This window comes from Peromyscus californicus, unplaced genomic scaffold (genome assembly GCF_007827085.1).
Source record: "Peromyscus californicus insignis strain IS unplaced genomic scaffold, ASM782708v3 Scaffold_16__1_contigs__length_79575227, whole genome shotgun sequence".
Lineage (NCBI taxonomy): Eukaryota > Metazoa > Chordata > Mammalia > Rodentia > Cricetidae > Peromyscus > Peromyscus californicus.
The window spans coordinates 79,481,839-79,507,176 of NW_026294458.1; the positions used below are offsets into that span (position 1 = coordinate 79,481,839).

General features: G+C 38.6%; 1 protein-coding gene across 34 annotated transcripts in view; it reads left to right on the forward strand.

The window, feature by feature from the left end:
* The window catches only part of LOC128112311 (zinc finger protein 431-like), a 127,723-nt gene that overhangs the window by 71,678 nt on the left and 30,707 nt on the right, over positions 1 to 25,338 (forward strand). For 6 of the 34 annotated variants that reach the window (XM_052741356.1, XM_052741355.1, XM_052741364.1 and 3 more), the window contains exons 1-2: positions 16,268 to 16,304; positions 16,509 to 16,569. Coding sequence is in view for 21 of the 34 variants with exons in the window: in XM_052741370.1 (XP_052597330.1) it covers positions 2,806 to 2,914; positions 14,746 to 14,864; positions 16,178 to 16,304; positions 16,509 to 16,569; positions 18,229 to 20,275 (2,463 nt within the window). In the remaining 13 variants the exon portion in view is untranslated. Of the gene's footprint in view, positions 2,915 to 11,344; positions 11,494 to 12,745; positions 12,944 to 14,745; positions 14,865 to 15,934; positions 15,987 to 16,177; positions 16,305 to 16,508; positions 16,570 to 18,228; positions 21,327 to 25,338 lie in introns of those variants that run through there. The other 28 variants (XM_052741370.1, XM_052741372.1, XM_052741378.1 and 25 more) reach the window with 23 other exon arrangements.

The following is a 25,338-nucleotide window of genomic DNA, read 5'->3' on the forward strand; positions in this document are numbered from 1 at the left end:
TTCAGGAGGAAACAGACTAGACAATAGCTAGACCATGGACTGAAGTTGAAGGCAGTAAACTGCTGGGGTCTCCATCATAAAGAAGGACATGTGGGGCAGGGTGAGTGACTTTCTGTGTAATTTCCCAGCATGTATTAATTCCTTCATGTGAATAAAGAAAGACAGACTTGGTGGGTGTACAGTTTAGAGGGAATAGCTTGAACTAGTGAGTGTTCAGATTCCAACTAGGGGAATTCTCCTATGTGCAATTCTGGTTGACACAGTTAAATCAGCTTAGAGGTTTGAGACATAGGCCATTGGCTGTAAATTTGGGTCAGTTTAGAGCATTCAGCAGCTAACATTTTACACAGGACAAAGTCATACAAAGTCTTATTAAAGGCATTCACTCTACCAGGGAAGCTACTAGTCTTTCAACATCAGTATATCCTATTGTTCTTTTAATAATTTTTACCATTTTAAAGTCCTCTACCTGGTGGGTCATGCCTCCCTTGGGGTGGGGGGCCAGTGGGGGGAATGTGTGTGTCAAACAACCCAATCTCAAGATAGCCTAAGACCATCAGAAAGCATAGATATTTATATTGATTCATAACAGTAGCAAAATTATAGTTATGAAGTAGTAGTGAAAATAATTCTATGATTAATGGGGTCACCACAATGTGAAGAACTATATTAAAGGGTCACAGTGTTATGAAGCTTGAGAACTACTGGTTCAGGTTAATGTCTCTGGTAGCTCAAGCTTGCATTACACAATGTAATTGACGGAATTGCTTTAAAAATTTAATTCTGACTCTCCTGCCTAGTCCTGGGAAGACAGTCCTGTAATTACTTCCAGGCTGGTCCTCTACTGGTCTGTGAAAATGAGGAATAAAACAGTGAATGAGTGTCCTCCAATCTTTCTGACTTTTATTAGGAACTTAAATTGAAGAGGGATCTGTGTAAGAATTGAGTTCACTGATGAACTATAGAGCAAATATATTCACAGCACAGAAAGGGAAGGGCAAGAAGGAGTTTCACTTTCCTGCTTTGACAGTAGTTGATATTCGTGGTGATATTTGTAATCTAAGAAATAAAGCTTGCCTGCAGATCAGAGGATAGAGCCAGCCACAGAGTTAAATAAACAGAGGTCAGGCAGTGGTGGCGCACACCTTTAATCCTAGCACTCAGGAGGCAGAGATCTGCCTAGATCTCTGTGAGTTCAAGGCCACACTGGACTACATGAGATTGATCCAGTCTAGCAGAGAAACAGAGCCAGGCAGTGGTGGTACATACCTTTAACCCCAGTGTTTGGGAAGCACACACACTATTAATCCCAGCACTATGAAGGTTGAGATAGGAAGTGAAGTGACTGGGCAGAGAAAGGAATATAAGGTGTGAGGAGACAGGAACAAAAAATCCTTTTGGCTGAGGACTCAGGAACATTCAGTCTGAGGATTCATGGAAACAGGATTGGTGAGGTGAGAAGTGGTTGTGGCTTGTTTCCTCTGGTCTTTCAGCATTTACCCCAATATCTGGCCCTGGATTTTCATTGTAAGACCATTTAGGATTTGTGCAACAGATATTAGCATTGAGTAGTGAGGTAATCAATTTTTTCATGATGTCATTGTTTTAAGAATTGAGTAATATTATATTGTATAAATGTACCACATTTCCCTTATACATTCTTCAGTTCAGAGACATATTGGCTATTTCCAGTTCTGGCTATTATGAATAGAAACTCAGTGAATATAGTTAAGCAAAAATCTGTGTTGTAGGATGGAACATCCTTTGGGTATATGCCCAAAAGTGGTATAGCTGGATCTTGAGGTAGATAGATTCCCAGTTTTCCGAGGAACCATGATATTGATTTCTATAGTGGCAGTATTAGTTTGCACTTCTACAAGCAGTGGAGGTGTGTTCCTCTTGCTCCACATCTTCACTAGCATTAGTTGTAACTGGGGTTTTTGATATTAGGCTTTCTGACTGGTGTAAGATGGAATCTAAAAGTAGTTTTGATTTGGATTTCCATGGTGGCTAAGTGTGTTGAACATTTCTTGAAACATTTCTCAGCTATTTGAGATTCCTCTGTTGAGAATTCTCTGCTTAGATCTGTGCCCCATTTTTTTATTTGAATTATTCAGATTTTCAACTGTAGGCAGACGTTTCCTTCCTGCCGGCAGCTGCCAAAATAAACACACTGAGGCTTATATTAATTACAAATTCCCAGCCAGTAGCTTAGACTTACTATTAACTAGCTCTTACAACTTAAATTAACTCATTTCAATTAACCTATGTGCTGCTTGCCCCGAGTCTCGTGGCATTTACCTATCTGGCATGTCTTCCTGTCTAGCTGGTGAGTCCTATGACTGCCCTTGTTTTTTCCAGAATTCTCCTAGTCTGGCTCTCCCACCCACTCTCTTCCTGCCCAACTATAGGTCAGTCACTTCTTTATTAATCAATGAGAGTAATAGGTATTCACAGTGTACAGAAGGATTATTCCACAGCATTCAACATCTAGTTTTTGAGTTCTTTACATATTTTGCATATTTGGCATCTATTGGGTGTGGAATTGTTAAAAATCTTTCACCATTACCTAAGCAGTCTTTTTGATTGACTGTTCTTTGCCTTAGAGAAGCTTTACAATCTCTTAAGGTCTCATTTACTAATTGTTGATCTTAGTACCTGCACTCTTGGTGTTCTGTTCAGAAAGTTGTCTCCTGTGCCAGTGCATTCAAGGCTTTTCCCCACTTTGTCTTGAATCATTTTCAGTGTATCTGGTTTTATGTTGGGGTCTTTGACCTACTTTGATTTGAGTTTTGTACAGGGTGAATGTTGCGGGACCCTGGACTGGAGAGGTGTACCAAACAGAGCTCCAGAGAACACCGCTGGACTGCGATACACCTTCCCCAGACTCCGCGACCTACCTATCCCTTAATTTGTAAGTTACGCCATTAAATAAATCTCCTTTTAACTACGTGGAGTGGCCTTAATAATTTCACCAATAGGTGAATCTATCTGAATTCTTCTACATGCAGAAATTCAGTTTAACAGGCACCATTTGTTGAAGGTGCTATCTTTTTTTTCCATTTTGTATTTCTTAATTTCCTTCTCAGAAATCAGGTGTACACGTGTGTTGAATTTATGTCTGGGTCTTTAATTCAATTCCATCATTCAATGTGTCTGTCCTACTGCCAATGCCAAGCTGTTCTTTTATTGTTCAGAATTGCTTTAGCTATCTTGCTTTTTGTTATTCATATGAAGCTGCAAGCAGTCCTTTCAAGATCTTCAAACAAATGTGTGGGAATTTTGATGGAAATTGTGCTGAATCTTTAGATTGCTGTTGGTAGGATGGCCTTTTTACTGTGTTAATCCTACTGATCCATGAGCCTGGGAAATCTTTCCATCTCCTGATATCTTCTTCAATTTCTTTCTTCAAATACTTGAAGTTTTCATCATACAAGTACTTCACTTGCTTTGTTAGAGTTACTCAAACATATTTTGTATTATTTGAGGGTATTGTGTGTGTTTCCCTTATTTCTTTTTCAGTCAGTTTATTATTTCTATATAGGAGGGCTACTGATATATTTGAGTTACTCTTGTATCCAGCCACTTTGCTGAAATTTTTTATCAGCTATGGTTCCCTTGTCTAATTTTTATGGTCGCTTACATATACTATCATATCATCTACAAATAGCAATACTCTGACTTCTTCCTTTCCAAATTATATCCCATTGTTGTCCTTCAGTTGTTTTATTGGTCTATCTAGAACTTCAAGTACTATATTGAGTAGATATATAGAGAGTTCACAGCCTTGTCTTGTTCCAGATTTTAATGGAATTACTTTGAGCTTCTCTCTATTTAATGTGTTGTTAGCTATAGGCTTGTCCTAAATTTCCTTTATTATGTTTATATATGTACCTTGTATCCCTAACCTCTCCAAGACTTTTATGATGTATGATTTTTTCAAATTTTTTTTCAGCATCTAATGGTATTATACTGTGGGGTTTTTTTTATTTTTGTTTTTTTAGTTTATATTTATGGTGGATTACATTTACTTATTTTTATATGTTGAACCATTACTGCCTCTCTGGGATGATGCCTACTCTATCACTTTGGATGATCTTTTTGATGTGTTCTTGGAATCTGTTTGCAAGTATTTTATTGAGTATTTATGCATCTATGTTCATGAGGGAAATTGATTTGCAGTTCTCTTTATTTTTGCCATAACACTTGCCCCGGACCTGAAGGGAGGGCTGGTGAATGAGAGGGACAAGAGACACAAAGAATGAGAGCAAGACAGGATATGTGATCAAGCTTCAAAATTTTATTTTCCTCTTAAGGCATATATAGGCAGGGGCAAAGGGGGATGTAAGCAGGGAGGGGACTTTAATCATGGGTTGTTCAGCTAGCAGGGAATGTAGCTCTGGGAGTTATCTATCTACTCTTGCCTAACTGCCTAATTGCCTAACTGCAGCTCAGTCACCTGATTTCTGAGAAGAGGTTCTGGTATTTATGAGAAGAGGTTCTGGTGCTATGGAGACTTAAGCAAGGTCTAGATCTAAGAAAAGAGGAGAGAAGCCCAAATATGGTGGCATGTGTGTCAAGGGTCACTTAGGCTTATGGTTCTCATCAAACACTGGAAATCTGTTGTGAATTAGGTTAATGATCTCAAGGTCATCAAGCAGAGGGGATATGAACCATTGCTTTGGGAGGATCATTCTGTATGATGTGAATGTGTGTAACTCTCATTGATAGATAATAACAGCTCATATGACCTATAGCCAGACAGAATAAGGCTGGGTGGGAAAGTGAAATAGAGAGAGAGGGAGAAGTAAGAATGGAGTCAGGAGACACCAGCCAGCTGCCCATGAAACAAGATACCAGAGAACTGGTAAGCCATGGGCCACATGGCAATATATAGATCATGAGAAATGGGTTAATTATAATGTAAGAGCTAGTTAGTAATAAGCTTGAGCCAGTGGTTAAGCATTTATAATTAATATAAGCCTCTGTGTGGTAATTTGGGAAACAACTGCTGGGTATAATTGGGCAGATAGGACAGAAAGCTCCACCTCCATTTACATATGGCACTCCAACATGCCACACATACATCTACATAAAGCCTGAGAAAGTTTAAAAATAAGGGTTCTAGATACACAAAAACAGAGCCAAGAGCAGCTTCATACTTCATGTCTTTCATGCAGGCCACAGTACAAAGACAAGTCCCCTGGCCTCTGTGGTGGCATGCAACTCGAGCTGCAACATGGTGGATTCTTGTAGTCACAAACAGGTCATGATACAGAGCCTGAAGTGGGTTTAAGACTTGCACTCACACTGACAAAAAGGGTTAAATATACACAGTAAAACCAAATTCAGACAAAAAGGCCTGTAAATGCATTAAGGAATGTTTAAAAAAATGGGTAGGCCTGGGAGAGAGAAGAAAGGGGGTAGATTAAATGATAGCAAAGTCCTTACGAAAGAACTAGAGTAATAAAAACATATAGGCCATGTTAAAATGGGAAATACACAGAGTCTGGACTTTATATTTTATTGTGTTTTCTTTGGATTTTTTGACTGTTAATGAGATAACTGGTAAAAGACATTTGATTATAAAAGCTGCTAAATTAGATATGTTACTTTGGGAAAGAGGTTCTGCTTTTATGTCCACAGAAAAGAAAAGGATATGGATTCATTTCAGGTAAGAAAAATCAGGTTTGATTGAGGGAGACTCGCTGAAAATCCTGACTAGAGACATAGAAAATAAATCTAAAGTAAGTACAAGACATGTGATGTATATTTTACCTGCTCAAACATAAAACAAAAAATTATCTTTGGCTGGCTTGTTTATAATACACAGTTTATATTTATATTAATACAGAGTTTTATATATTTTCAGAACAAGGGGACTAGACACCAATAAAAGCAGATGGTCCAGATGATCCACTGTTTCAATATACCTCTGCTACAATTTCCTCTGAGTTCTGCAGCCAAAGCAGCTTCAAGGCTGCTGGCTGAGATGGATCAACCTCACAAAATACTCCAGTCAGGACTTGACCATAATTCCAAATTTTCTGAGGTTCCCCATAAGATTACCAATGTGCCCAATCAGCAGAAAGTAGTCTAGAGAACTACATCCAAATTCTCAAAATATTGTTTATGAATGTTTGTTTTCATTTAAAGGGGCTGGTTATAAATTGTTATTGGTCATATTCAATCTCTTTCTAAAGAAGAAAGGGGAATACGATATAAAAATGATGGAAAAGGGGTAGATTATTGAATCTACTTTAACCCAAAAAACAACTATTAATCTCAAAATATTTAAGTCAATTTTGTCATACTCTATGTATATTTCTACTCCTTTTAAAGGTATTATGTTTATGCAGCTCAGTTAGAAATGTAATGTAGAGCTGGAGAGATGGCTGAGAGGTTAAGAGCACTGACAGCTCTTCCAGAGGTCCTGAGTTCAATTCCCAGCAACCACATGGTGACTCACAACCATCTATAATGAGATTTGATGCCCTATTCTGACATGCAGGCAAAACACTATATACATAATTAATAAATAAATATTTTTAAAAAATAAAAATGTAATGTATAATTTAAAAATACAGATTAATAGTCATCTATAATAATCAAACTTATACTCATCTTAGGTTTCCTAGGTATACAAAGATATATTTCAGATAGATAATCTTCAAATACTTCAAAGACCTACAGAATATGGCATTTAAAATGTTTTAATAACAGTGAGACACATCTGCTCCTGGCAGCATCAATGTACTCCAAAAAGATGATGGGCATCGAAGAAAATCTGTATGGGGTTTGTTTTCTTTATGACAAAAGCTATCCATGTTGGCAAAGAACCTGCCCTTGCCTCAATTAATGATAGTTATTGGCCAGATTGGATCAGCAGGATGCAAGAAAGGTGACTGCCAAACCTTGCCAAGACAAGGTAAGACAGTTCTTAAATTTTTCCTGCATCACAAGAAAGTCTGTCAAATATGCTAGGCCTGTAGGCCAAAATTGCATGTCCTGATGTTACAGAGGAAACTTGGGTGACTGTCCAGGCAGACAGCTGTTTCTGTCATTTCTTACATTTTTTGGAAGTTGCTTGCTTGTACTTCCTGCTTACTCAGATATTATTATTTTCTTCTCTGGTCTTTGATGGAGTTGAAGACTGAATAGTTATTGTTTCCTTAATTATGATAAAGAGTAAATTAGATATAAAACTTTAGACTCACCAAGATAGGATAGATAATTGAATGTTTTCTCTGCTTTTGTCAAATACAAAGACTAGATATTGTAACTGTAATTCTTGCTCAATGACTATTTTGTTATCTGTAACTTTACTATATTAAAGTTAAAGCCTTCCTTTTTTATTAGACAGAAAGTGGGAAATGCTGTAGGAGGATCCTTCTCTTTGCTGTGAATGTGTGTTGCTCTCATTGGTTAATAATAAAAGCTGGATTGGCCTATAGCCAGGCAGAATAAGGCTGGGTGGGAAAGTCAAACACATAACGGAGAAGGAAGGGTGGAGTCTGGAGATGCCAGTCAGCTGCCCATGACCCAAGATGCCAGAGAACTGGTAAGTCATAGGCCATGTGGTGGTACATAGATCAAGAGAAATGGGTTTATTAAAATGTAAGAGCTAGTTAGTAATAAGCCTGAGCCATCAACCAGGGATTTATAATTAATACAAGCCTCTACGTGGTAATTTGTGAAGTGACTGCTGGGTATAATCAGTCAGACAGGACAGAAAACTCCACCTCTACAATCTACTGAATACCTGAAATTGGAATCCCCAGAGTCTGTCTAACTCTAGATTTTGCAGTCTCCAGATTGTTAAGGGCCAATCCAGAAATCCAACTTTTCACTGTACCCCATCTCAGGTTCAACATATCTGATGTAGCAGCATGTGATATAAATTATCTATGATGATTTAAAAACAAGAGCCTTAATTTATGAATATCTGTGTAACTGTGGCATAATAAAATGAATAGGATAGTGTTCCTTCTGGTTCTATTTTATGGAAAAATTGAGGAGTATTGGTTTCAACTCTTCTTTGAAAATCTGGTAAAATTCTGTCCTAGAACTACCTGTCCCTGGGCTCTTTTGTTTTTGTTTTTTTGGGGTTTTTTTTTGGTTTTTGTTGTTGTAATGATTTGTTTTATTAGAGTTATAGGTCTATTTACATTGTTTATGTGATGTTTATTGAACTTTGGTAAGTGGTACCTACCAAAAAAATTATCCATTTCTTTTAGAATTTCCAATTGGGTGGAGTACAGCTTCTTACAGTATTTCATTATGATTATTTGGCTTTCCTTGTCTGTTGTTATGGTTCTCTTTATTTTTTATTTTATTAATTAGGATATTCTCTCTGTGTCTTAGTTTAGATAAGGGTTTGTCTGTTTTTTATTGATTTTCTCAAAGAAGCAAATCTGTGTTTTATTGATTCCTTGTGTTTTTCTTTGTTTCTATTTTATTAATTTTTATACTCATTTGATACTTTCTTCCTGTCTACTCCTCTTTGGTATGTTTACTTCTTTTTGTTCTAGTGCTTTTATGTGTGCTGTCAAGTTGCTAGTATGAGATCTCTTCCTTTTTTCCCCTTTTTTACCAGCTGTAACCCATGGTGGTCTGATAGGATGCAAGGAATTATTTCAGTTTTGTTGTATCTGTTGAGACTTGAATTGTGTCCAAGTGTGTCATCAACTTTGGAGAAAATTCCATGTGGTGCTGAAAAGGTATATTTTTCTTTGAGTGGAATATTCTGTAGTATCTGTGAGATTCATATGGTTTATAAAATCCATTAGCTCCAATATTTCTCTGTTTGGTTTCTGTCTGAATGACTTGTCCATTGGTGAGGGTGGGGTATTGAAGTCTACCAATATCAAACCCTGTGTGAGAGTCAATGTGTCATTTAATCTGTAGAAGTGTTTCTTTTACAAAAATAAATGACCTTGTATTTGGGGCATAGATATTAATAATTGAAATGTCATATTCATGGAGTTTATCTTTGATGAATAAGGAGTGTTCTTCCCCATCTCTTGATGAATTTTTTTTGAAGTCTATTTTGATAGGTAATAAAAGGGCTACACAAGCCTGCTTCTTAGTCCCAATTGCTTTAAATATGTTTTTCCTAGCCTTTACCTTTTGGTAATCTCTATCCTTGGTGTTAAAGTGTGTTTCCTGTATGTGGTGAAAGGTTGGATATTGTTTTTTAATTCATACTTTTAATTTGTGTCTTCATTGGGTAATTGAGGCCATTGATATTGAGAGATATCAAGAATAATGATGATTAATTTCTGTTATTTATGTTGTTGTTGGGGGTGGTGGTGGTATGTGTATGAAAGTATATTTGTTTGGTTTGTGTGTGTGTGTGTGTGTGTGTGTGTGTGTGTGTGTGTGTGTGTGTGTTTTCCTCCTTCTGGTTTTGCTGATGTGAGATTATTTATTTACTGTGTTTTCATGTGTGTAGTTAGTGTCCTTGGGTTGGGTTTTTCTTTCTAGTACCTTCTATAGGGCTGGATTTATACGTAGATATTGTTTAAATTTGACTTTATCATGGAATATATAAGATGAATTGGTAAATGGTCTTATTAATTAAAAAAAAACTCAGAGCCAGATATTGGGGTGAAAACTGAGAGATCAGAGGAATAATTGGACAAGCCACAGCCAACCTCACCTTACTAACTCCTTAGCCTCCAGAGAGAGCTACTTTCTCTATACTCATGCTTATATCCTTTCTCTGTCCTGTCATCTCACTTCCTCTCTCTGCCCAGGTACATCACTTCTTCTTTCTGCCCAGCTCTATCACTTCCTGTCTGTACAGACCTCCAGACCTCTATGATTAACTATTGCTCAGAATTAAAGGCATGTGCCACCATGCCTGGCTCTGTCCCAGTGTGGCCTTGAACTCACAGAGATCCAGATGGATCTCTGCCTCCTGAATGCTTAGATTAAAGGCATGTGCTACCATTGCCTGACTTCTATGTTTAATATTGAAAGGATGATAATAGGCGCTGGTGGCAGTGCTGGTTACCACGTGGAAAGGTCACAGTCATGACAGAACCCAGTATCAGTATTCAGAGCTTTATTAGGAGGAAAAGGGGGAGGGAGTGGGGACCAGGCCTAGTGAGAGAGAAAGATGGTGGGAAAAGAGGGGAGCAGAGGAGGGAGCAGAGAGCAAAGAGAGCATGGGGTTTGCATCTGACTTTTAAGGCATAGATTGCATGACTGTGCCATGCATATGTAGTTACCAGTGCCCCCTGATGATGTAAGACTCAAGACCCCAAGCTGTGCATGTGCAGGAGTGAGGGCAGGATCATAACATTCTAGACTTTTTGCTTATTATAAAAAAGGAAGTGAATAGGAATAGGGGTGTCATTTCTCCCAGAAAAACTGCTTCCAGATGACTTGGTGGGTGGCAGTTGGCTCTTGGGAGGGGGTAGGGAAGGGGGCCTTCTGAGGTAAACAGACATCCTGGGATGGTGGGCTATCCTGCGGCCCTGGAGTCATCCATCCCTCTTGGCTTGGCACTCTGGCCGCTTTTGTGTCTGACAGGATGCTGGTGAGACAGAAAAAGCCTGAAGTAGATCCGACCTGTCCAGATGGATTTAAGCTGGTTTCTGGAGCTTGGGGAAAAAATTTGAGCATGTTAAGAAGCAACCATGAGAAAATTAGTGACCATTGTAGTGTTTAGTACTCTGCTTATATCGGTTAGTGTTAATGAGAGAGACAGAGAGATTGGAACATGTTTTTAAACTTTATCAGAGACAGATTATTTTAAGGCACCTGTTTCCTTTACTAGTTTAGCATCCAGGAGACACAGGTGATCAATTGTTGAGAGCATTTAACAGTAATAGATGGTTATATTAAGGTCTGTTTTTGTAGAGCCCAGATACTTTTGGGTCTGAGGATGTAAATATCTTTTAGCTGTCACAGTTTCTTACTTGATGATCCCTGGACTCCAGTTCTGTGGTAGTCCAAAGCTGCCATTAGCTGAGCAGTTAATTAGAAGAGGGAACTGGGAAGAGAAAAGCTTGCGGTGCATGAGAACTTATTTCTTTGGTATTAGGGACATGGCAGAGATCAGGGCCCTGTCTGTGTGCATGAGGAGAAGCACTTCTGACAGGTCTGGAATGAGGCACATGTAGGGAACAATGAAATGAAAGCTCCTATCTTAGCTGGAAAATCTTTCTCATTAAGTAACCCTGAAAGTACAATTAAATGTGGTAGGTGGGTAAGGCTGTCCTCCCTACCCCAACAATAGGGAAATGAGAGGTGAGACCCTAAAACTCCCAGGACTGGGTTAGTGGCTCTGGTGTCCAGAAGGAAAGAAATGGATCACCTCCATACTGTGTTCTAGGTTTCCTACAAACGAGCCTGTGGCCAAGCCTAGAGGTCTGCTGGAGGTCTTTGTCTGTCCCCCTGCCCCTTGGTGCCTGGGTGCTGTCAGCTGACCAGTTGTCTTTCTAGGTGGCACTTTGAATGAGGCTCAACTGATGTCCTGGCAGGGTATGTACTACCTTGTGTGGCCTTTATTTTTCTTTCCACATTTAAAACAGGGACTCAATGGCTTTTGGGAGCCAGCATGTGCCAGCACTTGACAATTCTGTTCTCGGGCTTTTTTCATCTCTCCCGTGGTACACTTTAAATGCCACAGCTGATACTTCTGCCTTTGGGGTCAGGAGCCTTGCTTTCTAGATGCTTAAGTTTTGGCCCTATGTCGGGGAGGTCTGAGGGACAAGAGACAGATTTTACTCCATGTCTTGAATTTTTTTTTTTTTTTTTGATGTCTGCTGGCTTGGGAACAGCTTTAGGAAGGCCTGCCAAGAGGCAGGCTATAAATCGATCTCTGGCTAAAGAGCCATCCTGATTACTGTAAACTTATTTACATGGATTCTAGCCTGCTTTCAGACTCATCTGTGCTTCTCAGGGCAGCTTGAGAATGAGTGGGAGGGTTTAAGGTGAGTTAAAGCCTGCCCAATCCCAGAGAGCAGAAAGTGGATGTCAGATAGACAGAAGTGGTTGCACATGGCAGGGAAAGAATCAGAAATGGAGAAGGAGAAGGGTTCAGAGCTTCAGTAGAAAGCTTGGGAATAAGGTAACTCTTTTCATTTGCCCATTCACTGGCAGAAGTTAGATAATTCCCATGAAATATTGGGGTTGAAATAGCCAAATTTACTGGTATTTGCCCCATGCCCCATGGCTGCAGTGCCAAAAGAGAAAAAATAAAAAATTAAAATAACAAACTGGGATCAGACTCCAATCACAAGCATCTCTGAAGTAGGAGAAAGATCTATGAATCAGCACAGGTTACTCCCCACTTCATCAAGAGAGGATTAAGGGCTGGAAGCGTATGCAGCACGAGGACCCCCCCGGGGGGTCTGACAGCATTGACCCCTTCGTCAAGGGAGAGAATGAGTCAGTACCAGCGCAGCCCAAGGACCCCCTGGTGGTCTGGCATGAGGAATATAGCTCAGGCTGCAGTCATAGGAAATGGTGGGAACTCACCAATCAACATTATGTCATGAGTTCCTTAAGTTTATTGGTTTGGAGACTTTCTCTGGAGAAACAGTCTTAATTTTCTCTTCTTGATATTAGAGCTTATCTCTCCTCATTTCTTGGCATGTCTGTGTTTTCCAGTTGTTACTATCATCAATGTTTTAATTTTTGCTATTTAAGTTATTGATGAAGTTGATACATTGGTTTTAGGTTTGTAAAACCTGCTCATATATTATTGTCTCTGTGTCTTAATTACTTCCAGATGACAACATATCAGAGTCTGGAGTCATCTGTGAGAACATCAGTTGAGAATGTGCCCCCATCAGAATGGCTGGTTGCTAAGTCTTGGAGACATTTTGTTGATTGATGATTGAGGTGTGAAGGCCCTGAAGGTGCAATAGACTAAGAAAGTTGGCCTGGACTGGATAAGAGAGCTAGCTGAGCATAAGAAAATTACCAAGTAAGAGAAAAGGCTAGGAAACAAAGATTCCTCATGGTTTTTGCCTCCAGTGCTAGCTTGAATTTCTATCAGTATAACAGAATATGGTACACCAAAAGTGATTTTGTTGCTGCAAAGGACCTGAGAATGATGACTGTTGGAGGAATGTTGATGATATCCAGATTTAAATGGCAAAAGACATAGAAAGCTGCACACAAAGCTTAATCAGCCAGTCTTAGAAGACTTGTGGTAAAGGACTGTGGAGAGTAATGCAAACAGTGGAGGTCAGGGTCACAGGATCTCAGTGGGAAATAGACTCCATGATAAATTAAGCTAGAGGTCATTTTGGGGATATTTTGGGCCCTAACCTTTCTTATTATGCCCAAGCCCCCAAGAACTTGAGTAAGGCAGAATTAAAAAATAATGGGGCTGATTTCTTAGATGGAATACTAACTCTTGGATGGCTATTATGATTCATTCAGGACTACAGTGAAAAAAAGGAACAAGTGGGTCATAAATAAATGGGAAGTCTGTGGGTTGAAGACAAAAACAACACTAGGTAGTTCCAGTTGACCCTCAAGTGCTGAACAGAGACAGGGATTTTAAGGGAGATTATTACCATTAAATAGAAGGGTCTTACTCTACACTGGAAGCCTAACAAGGTGCCATAAGGGTAATAATCCATCCTTCTATGCCCTAAGTTAAGGGAAGAATTAGGCAAAGTGATTCCCAGTCCCAGGAAGCAACTTCATACAAAGCCTGCTGCAACTCTGGTCCAAGCATGGCAGGAGCCATCACAACTTAGAAACCAAATTTTGGGGGAATCATTGATGTTTAACTGTTTCTGGAAATAACAAAGATGCAAAATTTAAGGCCATACATTCTTAGTGTGTATTTTCAGTTCAGCACTATTGTAAGCATTTGTATTTGGTATAGTAAGAGCTCCAGTGAGGAGACTGTGAGAATTCATTGCTTGATGCTATGAGAATGAAGCCTGGGTTGTATTTTGAGAACATAAGATGCTGAGATATTTAAGCTATGAGACATCTTCCATGGAGAGCTGCATATATGGAGTGGAAGTAACCAAAGATAGAGATATAAGGAAAATTGTGGAGAGAGAGACATCTAAGCCCTTTGAAACTGAAGCCCTATGTGTCTGACACAGAGCTACTGGAATTGATTGTTGCCCTGCTGGGTTTCAGCCTTGCCTTGGTCTAATCTTCCCTCACTATGTCTCAATTCCTCTCTTCTGGAATGGAAATGGCTATTCTGTGCCATTTGGATGTTGGAAAGGTTTAACTTGTTTTCTGATTTTACAAGATGACACAGTCAAGAGATTCTCTTCAGTGTCAAAAAAGACTGGACATTTGGACAGTGTAGGGGCTGTTGCAGAGTATGAGGATCATTGAAGTGACTAAATGTGTTTTCTTCATGGATGACCCTGAGCCTATAGTGACCTGGGTCAGAATCTAGTTGACTGAATAAAAAGCTACCATATAAAATAAGGTATCTGGACATGTGTCTCTCCTTGGTGGCTTTGTTTTGGTTGTTTGTAGACCCTTTAGTAGGAGGAATCTTTCTAGATGAAATTCCACATTTTGGATAGGATTTGAATGTCAATAGCCTCTACCCATTTTCTGTTCTTTGTTTCTACTATGTTATGGTTGAAACAAATCAGCCAGCTCCCTTCTTGTGCTATCACACATTCACCGCTATCATAGATGGTATCTCTAAATCACATAATATACAATTGAAGCAATTGCTATTAAATCTTAAGCCATTTTGCTTGCCTGAATTTTTAAATTTTATTGTTTTTATTCTAGTTTCTGAAGACAAGGTTTGTCTGAGTAGCCCTGGATGTTCTGAAAGTTGCTCTGTAGACCAGGCTGGCTTCAAAATCAGAGATTCACCTGATTCTTGCTCCCACATGCTGGGATTAAAGGTTGGCCAACATTCCTGGTATTGGGTGATGGGCCTAGAGTATATATTTTTATACATGTTAATCATATACTGTTTTGCTGAGCTTCACTCTCAGTTTTAAATTTGAAATTTGGCAGAGTGTATTGTTCTCTTTCCCAAGATGGCAGTATTCATGACATTAATACTGCCTAGGCCTTCTGAGTCATTAGATTACAGTTGTGTGACATTCATCCTACTTGTGTTTGTTTTGATTTTTGATGAATATGATTCTTTTGCCTGTATACATGGATATGTACCAACCATGTGCCTGGTCCTCACAGTAGTCAAAACATTGTCTTGAAATTCATGAGCTTGGAATAGTTATGATCCCCCATGTAAGTACTGGCAATTTAGCCCACCTTTATGCAAGAGCAGCAAGAACTCCTAACTTCTGAGCCATCTCTCCTGCCCTGTGTTGATTATTTATGATCAAAATTTATATTGTTAATGTTTTCATCATCTATTTGTAAGTGTTTAAATGCACAGTTCCTTTTAGTAAGGTTTATTAAAGTTACAGTTTAAACTGGAACACTTAAGATTCCTGGAAGATGAATACAGAACTAGAGTGAATGTATAACTCTTTGTAGGAACTTCAGTATTTCTTCCTACCTTTTTTGTTTGATTGATTGGTTGATTTTTGCAGTGGAGACAAGTTCTTAATATTTACTTCTTGATGTCCAGGAACTGATTGCATAGCCTTGGCTAGCTTTTTTTTTTTTTTTCTTTTTTTCAAGACAGGGTTTCTCTGTGTAGCTTTGCGCCTTTCCTTTAACTCACTTGGTAGACCAGGCTGGCCTCGAACTCACAGAGATCCACCTGCCTCTGCCTCCCGAGTGCTGGGATTAAAGGCGTGCGCCACCACCGCCCAGCAACTAGCTTTTAACTCAGAAACAGATATATCTGCCTCTGCCTTCTGAGTGCTGAGATTAAAGACATGAACCAATATACCCAGCTTGCTCATCTTTTTTGTAGTTAGTAATTGTTTATACAATTTCTCTGATGTGTGCTCAACACTGTTGATGTGTTTGCTTGTCTCTCTATGTCTGTTAATAGGTAATTTTCTTGCAGTGTGATATCCCATTCAAAGTGTTCAGGAATGATAGAGGTAAACATTCTATTCAGTTTCCATCTAAAATGACTTGATGATTATATTATAATGTCTATGTCATAAAATAAGGGTGGGAAGCAGAGGAATTATATGACTATTTTGTCAAAGAAGTGTACTTTTACAATATTATCAGTATTATGGTTTTGTTGTATATGTATATATGGCATATATATGTTGGTATATTTTAGGATGCAGTGACCTATAATGATGTGCATGTCAACTTCACTCAGGAAGAGTGGGCATTGCTGGATCCTTCCCAGAAGAATCTCTACAGAGATGTGATGCTGGAGACCTATACGAACCTCACTGATATAGGTAATGCTGTAAATTTTTTGTCACATTTAAAAATAAGGGGACAACTGTTTCTTGGTTATTGATGTGCTTCTCTAATGTTGATTGAGAATGAGGAAGAATGGGGTGAATAAATCATGCATAGTTCTAAGGATCACTGAAGATAGTAACTTAAATTTTGCACAATTTCTAGTACTATTTCATATATTTCCTCATGCTCTATTTTAGGCTACAATTGGGAAGATCATAAAGTTGAAGAGCATTGTCAAAGTTCTCAAAGATATGGAAGGTAATTTTCATGTGCAAGCTGATACAAATGTGCCTCTGGAGATATTTTAATGTATCTGGAAGTTTTAAAGAAAAGTAGCAGTGTAAATAATCACAGCTTAAATTGCATTGATGATTCTTAAATGCTCACAAACCCATATACCTCAATGACAGGTAAGTGAATTGTGTTTGCAAGTCATTCTTTTAAGAAGGAAGACAAGGAATCAATGACTTAACATATATCACCATTTGAATCATAGCTCCATCAGAGCTATGCTGTAGAACTGCCAATCCATTTAGTTTCATACCACTCATATTACAAAAAGTATACATGTTGACTATGTGATAAGTGTATGTCTAAAACCTTCTAATAAACAAATAGTCCATAGTAAAACCAGTGTTACTCATAGTGGTTCTATCATTGATAAGTTTAGTGAGATGGGTAGTTAGAGTCAAGAGTTAAGTGAGAGTTGTGGAGAAACCTTAATCCCTATACCATATGTCTATGAGGAACAGAAAGTCAAACTGTGTAAATGCAATGTAGAAACCTTTTATTTGTTATTCTTCCTTTAATAGGTACATCATATGTTACTCTGGATACAAGCCATATAAGCATAGGTATAGACACATTTCTAAATGGTCTTATTAAATAAAAAACATGGAGTCAGATACAGTGGTGAAAGCCTGAGAGAGATCAGGGAAATAGGGAAAGCTACAGCTAACCTTACCTCACCAATTCTGCAGCTTCCAAATGCAAGTTACTTCCTGTCTACCCATGCCTATATGCCTTGCTGTTCTGCCATCTGATTTGCTTTCTCTGTCCAGCTACATTACTTCCTCTTCCTGCCTAGCTCTGTCACTTCCTGTCTTTCGGTACAGACCTCCAGACCTCCATGGTTAACTAGCATTGGAATTTAAGGTATTTGCCACCACACCTGGCTGTTTTCAGTGTGGCCTTGAACTCACAGAGATCCAGACAGATCCCTGCCTGCCAAGTAATAGGATTAAAAGCATGTGTTACCATTGCCTGACTTCTTTGTTTACTTATAATGGCTGTTCCTATTCCTCTGATCTCCAGGCAAGCTTTATTTACTAAAACACAAATAAAATATCATCACATTTCAGCACAAATAAAATATCACCACACATAGTGATATAGAAAGAAGCCATGTACCTCTCTGCATCTCAGAACAATATGTAGTAGTACTCATGTTGAGTAGACTTGTTGAATGTAATTCAAATTTACAAGTAATTGGTTTTCCAGCTTCAATGGAAATACATCGACAAACATACTGCAGAAAAGCCCTATGAGTACTAGTATTATGTAAATACTTCTGTTTGTCCTGGTTCACTTTGCAAATGTGTATGACTCACAGTATAGGAAAATTATCAATGGAATAAGTGGGGTAAAGGTCTGAATTCTATCAGTTGTCTTCAAATATGTGAAAAATCTCATAGAAAAAATATGTCATAAGTGTGAGCCAGGTAATTATGGCTCTTACCATCATAGGCATTTTCAAATATGCAAAATAATCTTTAATGAAGAGAAACAACATGAGTGTAAGCAAAGTGATAAAACCTTAAGATCTGACCAAATTGTAAAATTAAATCATACAGATATAAAGATTCAGCAGTGTAATAAATGTGTTACAGCTTTTAAATGTGCCAATTATCCTTGCAGGCATGAAAGAAGTCATACAGGAGAGCAAACTTCTGAATATACTGAATGTGTTAAAGCATTTTCATATCATAGTCTTCTTCAAAGGCATGAAATTCATATTGGAAAGAAACCCTATGCAGGTATTCAATATGGTGAAGCCTTAACATGTCATAATAGACTCCGAATACATAAACATACACATACTGGAGAGAAACCCTATGAATGTAATCAATGTGGTAAAGCATTTGCATATCAAAGTCTTCTTCAAATGCATGAAAGAACACATACTGGAGAGAAACCCTATGAATGTAATCAATGTGGTAAAGCCTTTGCACGTTATAGTCATCTTCAAAGGCATGAAAGAACACATACAGGAATGAAACCCTATGACTGTAATCAATGTGATAAAGCCTTTGCATGTCATAGTTATCTCAAAATACATAAAAGAACACATACTGGAGAGAAACCCTATGAATGTAATCAATGTGGTAAAGCCTTCGCACGTCACAGTAGTCTCCAAATACATAAAAGAACACATACTGGAGAGAAACCCTATGAATGTAATCAATGTGGTAAAGCCTTTGCTCATCACAATTCTCTTAAATGGCATAAAAGAATACATACTGGAGAGAAACCCTATGAACATAATCAATGTGGTAAAGCCTTTGCACAACAAGGTCATCTTCAAAGACATGAAAGAACACATACTGGAGAGAAACCCTATGGATGTAATCAATGTGATAAAGCCTTTGGATGTCACAGTTATCTCAAAATACATAAAAGAACACATACTGAAGAGAAACCCTATGGATGTAATCAATGTGATAAAGCCTTTGGATGTCACAGTTATCTCAAAATACATAAAAGAACACATACTGGAGAGAAACCCTATGAATGTAATCAATGTGGTAAAGCCTTTGCTCATCACAGTTATCTCAAAATACATAAAAGAATACATACTGGAGAGAAACCCTACGAATGTAATCAGTGTGATAAAGCCTTTGCTCATAACAATTCTCTTCAATGGCATAAAAGAACACATACTGGAGAGAAACCGTATGAATGTAATCAATGTGGTAAATCCTTTGGACAACAAAGTGATCTTCAAGTGCATAAAAGAATACATACTGAAGAGAAACCCTATGAATGTAATCAATGTGGTAAAGTCTTTGCACAACAAGGTCATCTTCTAATGCATGAAAGAACACATACTGGAAAAAAACCCTATGAATGTAATCAATGTGGTAAAGCCTTTGGATGTCACAATTATCTCAAAATACATAAAAGAATACATACTGGAGAGAAACCCTACGAATGTAATCAGTGTGGTAAAGCCTTTGCATATCACAGTTATCTCAAAATACATAAAAGAACACATACTGGAGAGAAACCCTATGAATGTAATCAATGTGGTAAAGCCTTTGTATGTCACAGTAGTCTCCAAATACATAAGAAAACACATACGGGAGAGAAACCCTATGAATGTAATCAATGTGGTAAAGCATTTGCATATCATAGTCTTCTTCAAATGCATGAAAGAACACATACTGGAGAGAAACCCTATGAATGTAGTCAATGTGGTAAAGCCTTTGCACAACACAGTTGTCTCCAACTACATAAAAGAACACATACAGGAGTGAAACCCTATGAATGTAATCAATGTGGTAAAGCCTTTGGGCAACAAAGTAATCTTCAAATGCATGAAAGAATACATACTGAAGAGAAACCCTATGAATGTAATCAATGTGGTAAAGTCTTTGCACAACAAGGTCATCTTCAAATGCATGAAAAAATACATACTGGAGAGAAACCCTATGAATGTAATCAATGTGGTAAAGCCTTCGCATATCACAGTTATCTCAAAATACATAAAAGAACACATACTGGAGAGAAACCCTATGATTGTAATCAATGTGGTAAAGCCTTCGCATATCACAGTTATCTCAAAATACATAAAAGAACACATACTGGAGAGAAACCCTATGAATGTAATCAATGTGGTAAGGCTTTTGTATGTCACAACAGTCTCCGAATACATAAAAGAACACATACTGGAGAGAAACACTAAGAATGTAATCAATGTGGTAAAGCATTTGCATATCATAGTCTTCAAATGCATGAAAGAACACATACTGGAGAGAAACCCTACATGAGTAACTTTTAGTGTGTAATTAGTCTGTTAAAGCCTTTGAATATAGCATTAGATTTTTGAGGATCTGAAAAACTCATGCTGAAGGGAATCTGAATATAAAGCATTTGGTAATATTTTAAGCCAACCCATTTACATTACACGAAATTATTCTGGAGAAAACAATCTGACAAGTGTCAACAATTGGTTCAAGCAATATGATGCCCCCTCTTTATTTTATTTACACCTGCAAGCTCACATGGACACAAGGCCTATGAATTTAAATGATAAAGTAATTTTTAGATTTTATACTTCTCAATTACATGAGATAATGAATCTAGGTGTAAAACTTTCTGCATGTGTATTAGTGCCTTTTCTGTTGCTGTGATATAACATCATGTCTATATTTGCTTACAAAAGTGTTTAATTTGTCCCTGGGTTCCAGAGCAATACAGGATCACCATGAAAGTGGCATGGAAACAAGTGTCAGACATGGCAGCTAAAGTAGGAAGCTAAAAATTCATATCCTTAACCTGCAGCATGAAGCAGAAAGTGTAAATTGGAAATGGTGTGCAGATATAAACTCTCAGGCCAACCACCAGTGAAATATTTCTTCCATCAGGGCAGCATTTTCTAAATCTTCAAACATGATATCACAGACTGAGAATGATTGATTCTCTGACTTCAAGCCTACATGCTTGCTTTCTATTACATGAACCAGTTCATGATGGAGAAAAACTCTGTAAGCCTCGAGATGCCTCAGCACCTGTATTACAGGAATTATAAGAGAAAAACATTCATGAGTGAAAATTAGTTTAAAGATTTGTTTTAATTTTAATTATGCAATGTCAGTGTGTCTTTGTGTGGGTATGTGCATGTGCATTCTGGTTTCCAAACAGGTTAGACCTTTGGAGTTTTTTGTGTCAAAAATTACTAGAAGTCATTAAAAACCTGACCTTGGTCCTGGGAATAAACTTATATTAAGGGCTCAGCCATGTCTCTAGTCCTGTAAATATTCTAAATCTTTATATATATATATATATATATGGAGGAACTCATACAAGAGAAAAACCTTATTCAGGTAAATGGTTTGGTAAGGACTTTAAATATGACAGTTGTCTTTAGTTTCAAGAAAAAAAATTTGTTTTATCTCCTTTTCATCTTAGCCTTGAAGTAAGTAAATTATTAACCAAGTTCATTGTGGGGTACCTGCCTCAACCTTTTACCCCAGGCTACTCTTGAGGAGTGAAGGATAAGAGATTAGATAGAAGGATGGAGGGGAGAGAAAAAGAAACACAGGATAGCCTCGGGAGGGCCTGGATCATTATCTACCAGCCCAGAACTTTATTCAGAAGGATTTTTATAACAATGCCAAGGGGCAAGGCAAAAGACCTTCCCCTTGCTAAATACAGCCAAGTGCAGACCCTTCCAAACACCTGGTCTCAGGCCTGTGGTCCAATCATCCTCTTCTGCAGCCCTGCTGGGTAAAGCAAGCTCAGATCTCACTAGGAAACCTCTGTGGGCTCCCACAGTTCACTAAAGACTATTATGAAGCTGGACAGTAGTGGCACATGCCTTTAATCCCAGCACTCAGGAGGCAAAGCCAGGCAGAGCTCTGTGAGTTTGAGGCCAGCATGGTCTACAGAGCAAGCTCCAGGACAAGCACCAAAACTACATGGAGAAACCCTGTCTTGAAAAACTAAAAAAAAAAAAAAAAAAGACTATAATGTAGATCACATTGTGGCTTCTACTTGCAACATTTGAGGTAGATATTAAAGTGTGCTGTATCTGTGGCAAACCCATTTAGTGAAGTTTATTTTTTGGTCCTTTTATTCCTTCTGTGGCCTTTGTTCATTTTCTATTTTGCTTTAACTTAGTGAGAGGTATTTTTCTGCTTCAGTGTATAGAATGGGATGGCCATCATCTAAGTGGTACATTTGTATTTAAATATTAGGCAGTGTGTGATCATACTTTTCAAATTAGTGCTGTGGGATGGTCTGTATGTCAAGTGTGTTGCTGATTGGTCAATAAATAAATCACTGATTGGCCAGTGGCCAGGCAGGAAGTATAGGCAGGACAAGGAGGAGAATAAAGCTGGGAAGTGGAAGGCTGAGTCAGAGTCACTGCCAGCCACCACCAGAACAAGCAGCATGTGAAGATGCCGGTAAGCCACAAGCCACATGGCAAGGTATAGATTTATGGAAATGGATTAATTTAAGCTATAAGAACAGTTAGCAAGAAGCCTGCCACAGCCATACAGTTTGTAAGCAATATAAGTCTCTGTGTTTACTTGGTTGGGTCTGAGCGACTGTGGGACTGGCAGGTGACAAAGATTTGTCCTGACTGTGGGCCAGGCAGAAAAACTCTAGCTACAAGTTAGTGTGTCTGTAAAGGGGTGCTGGGTTTTGGTTCCTGGTTTTATTTTTCATATTTTTTTTCACAAATTTCCTTGAAATGTTGTTTGTTATCCAGCCTGGCTTGTTTGTTAGTAATTAGTCAAAAGTACATTTGAACTCATGATCCCCATGTGTCAGTCTCCTGAGTACAAGTCTAAGGGTGTATGATGTGCTCCCAATGTTTGGTGTTTTGTCAACACATATTAAGAATGTTAATGTTAAAATGCTTAATAGAAGAGAATATAAGAAACATTAAATACCTCATGTGTGCATCCAAAGAAACATTTTCATCTGTCTAGAAGAAATGTAATGAAGTAGCATAATCAGTAATCAATTGTATAATATATATACATAATATATAATATAACTGATGTACTATGAATATGTATATATTATTTGAAATTCCATGCATCCTCATCAGTTATCCATTTCACATAATATCTTGAAGTATTGCCTTCTAAGGGAATTATCCAGAGATGCTAGATAATATAATGCCACAAGATTTATTTTTAAAAAATCTGTTGTGTGTTTGTGTAATGTGACTATGGGTTTTAGGCCATGACAGATATATGGAGATAAAAAGATAACTCTGTCAGGTCTACTTTTGTCCAGTTTCATATGGTGATCAAGATGAGGTTACAGCCTTGCACAACACAGATTTTTTTTTTCATTTTTCTTTATTAAGAAATTTTCTACTCACTCTACATACCACCCACAGATCCCACTTCCTCCCTCCTCCCACCACCCAGTCCTCTCTCCCAAGCCACCCCACATCCCTCAAATCAAGGTCTCCCATGGGGAGTCAGCAGAGCCTGGCACACTGAGCCTAGGCAGGTCCAAGCCCCTTCCCACTGCACCAAGGCATCACACCATAGGCACTGGACTCCCAAAAGCCTGCCTGTGCTGTGGGATGTTCTGTATGGCAAATGTGTTGCTGATTGGTCAATAAATAAAACACTGATTGGCCATTGGCTAGGCAGGAAGTATAGGCGGAACAAGGAGGAGAATAAAGCTGGAAAGTGGAAGGCTGAATCAGAGAGACACTGCCAGCCGCCACGATGACAAACAGCATGTGAAGATGCCAGTAAGCCACAAGCCACGTGGCAAGGTATAGACTTATAGAAATGGATTAATTTAAGTTGTAAGAACAGTTAGCAAGAAGCCTGCCACGGCCATACAGTTTGTAAGCAATATAAGTCTCTGTGTTTACTTGGTTGTGTCTGAGCGACTGTGGGACTGGCAGGTGAGAGAGATTTGTCCTGACTGTGGGCCAGGCAGGAAAACTCAAGCTACATGCCTGTGCACCAGGGGTGGATCCTGATCCCCCTGCCTGGGTGCCCCCCCCAAACAGTTCAAGCCAAACAACTGTCTTCTGTACCCAGAGGGCCTAGTCCAATCCTATGGGGCCTCCACAGCCACTAGTCTACAGTTCATGGGCTTCCACTAGTGTGGTCAGTCATCTCTGCATGTCTTCCTATCATGATCTTGATGTCCCCCACCTGCAGAATCCCTCCTCTCTCATTGATTGGATTCCTGGAGCTCAGCCTGGTGCTTGGCTGTGGATCTCTGCATCTGCCTCCATCAGTCACTGGACAAAGGCTCTATGATGACAGTTAGGGTATTCACTAGACTGGTCACCAGAGTAGACCAGTCCAGGCACCCTCTGGACCAATGCCAGCAGTCCAAGGTGGGGTCATCCTTGTGGATTCCTGAGAGCCTTCCTGGCACCCTGGCTCTTCCCATTCCCATGATGTCCTCATCTATCATGGTATCTCCCTCCCTGCACTCCCACTCTGTCCCTGTTCCAGCTTGACCTTCCGATTTCCCTATGTTCTCATCCCCCAACTCCTCACCCTCTGCCACCACCACCCCACTCCCAGTCCGCTCATGTAGATCTCATCCACTTCTCCTTTGCTGGGCCATCCATGTGTCCCTCCTAAGGTCTTTCTCTGTTAGCTAGCCTCCCTGGAGCTGCAACACAGATATTTCTAACATAGCTGTCTCATTGATGCTCAAATAAGATTAGGTGAAACATTACATCAGTAAAATATTCTTTTCAGATTATAAGCATACTTTGAAGCATAACAGAAAACAGGAGAAATTGAATAATAAATCCTATTTCCAAATGAAAATGATATACTTATATCTCTTTTGTTTTTTCTTTTTTTTGTGTGGAATGTGTTAGTTTATTCTGAGGACTAAACACTTGTTCATAACACTTTCTCAGAAACATATATGAATCCCAGAGAATAGTTTCCATGAGTGAAGTTGGTTGCTGCTAAGTCTCAGGTCCTGAGTTCAGTTTCTAGGAAACCCATATTACTTTACAAATTTTTCTCTTATCTCTACACTTGTGTCACACACTCCAACACCAGCACATACATAAATAATTTTAAAACCCAAATTAGTGCCATTGAGCTCACTTGCAGCCAAATGATTCCTCAGCTTTCATTTCTAGAAATCACGTAGGATAAGTAGATAATGGACACCAATAAGTTGTCCTCTCATTGCAACATACACATCATGGCAAAGGTATATACACAAAAACATAGTTCAAACACTTTTCAATGGATGTAATTAACAACACAAAAAAACCTAATAATTGAG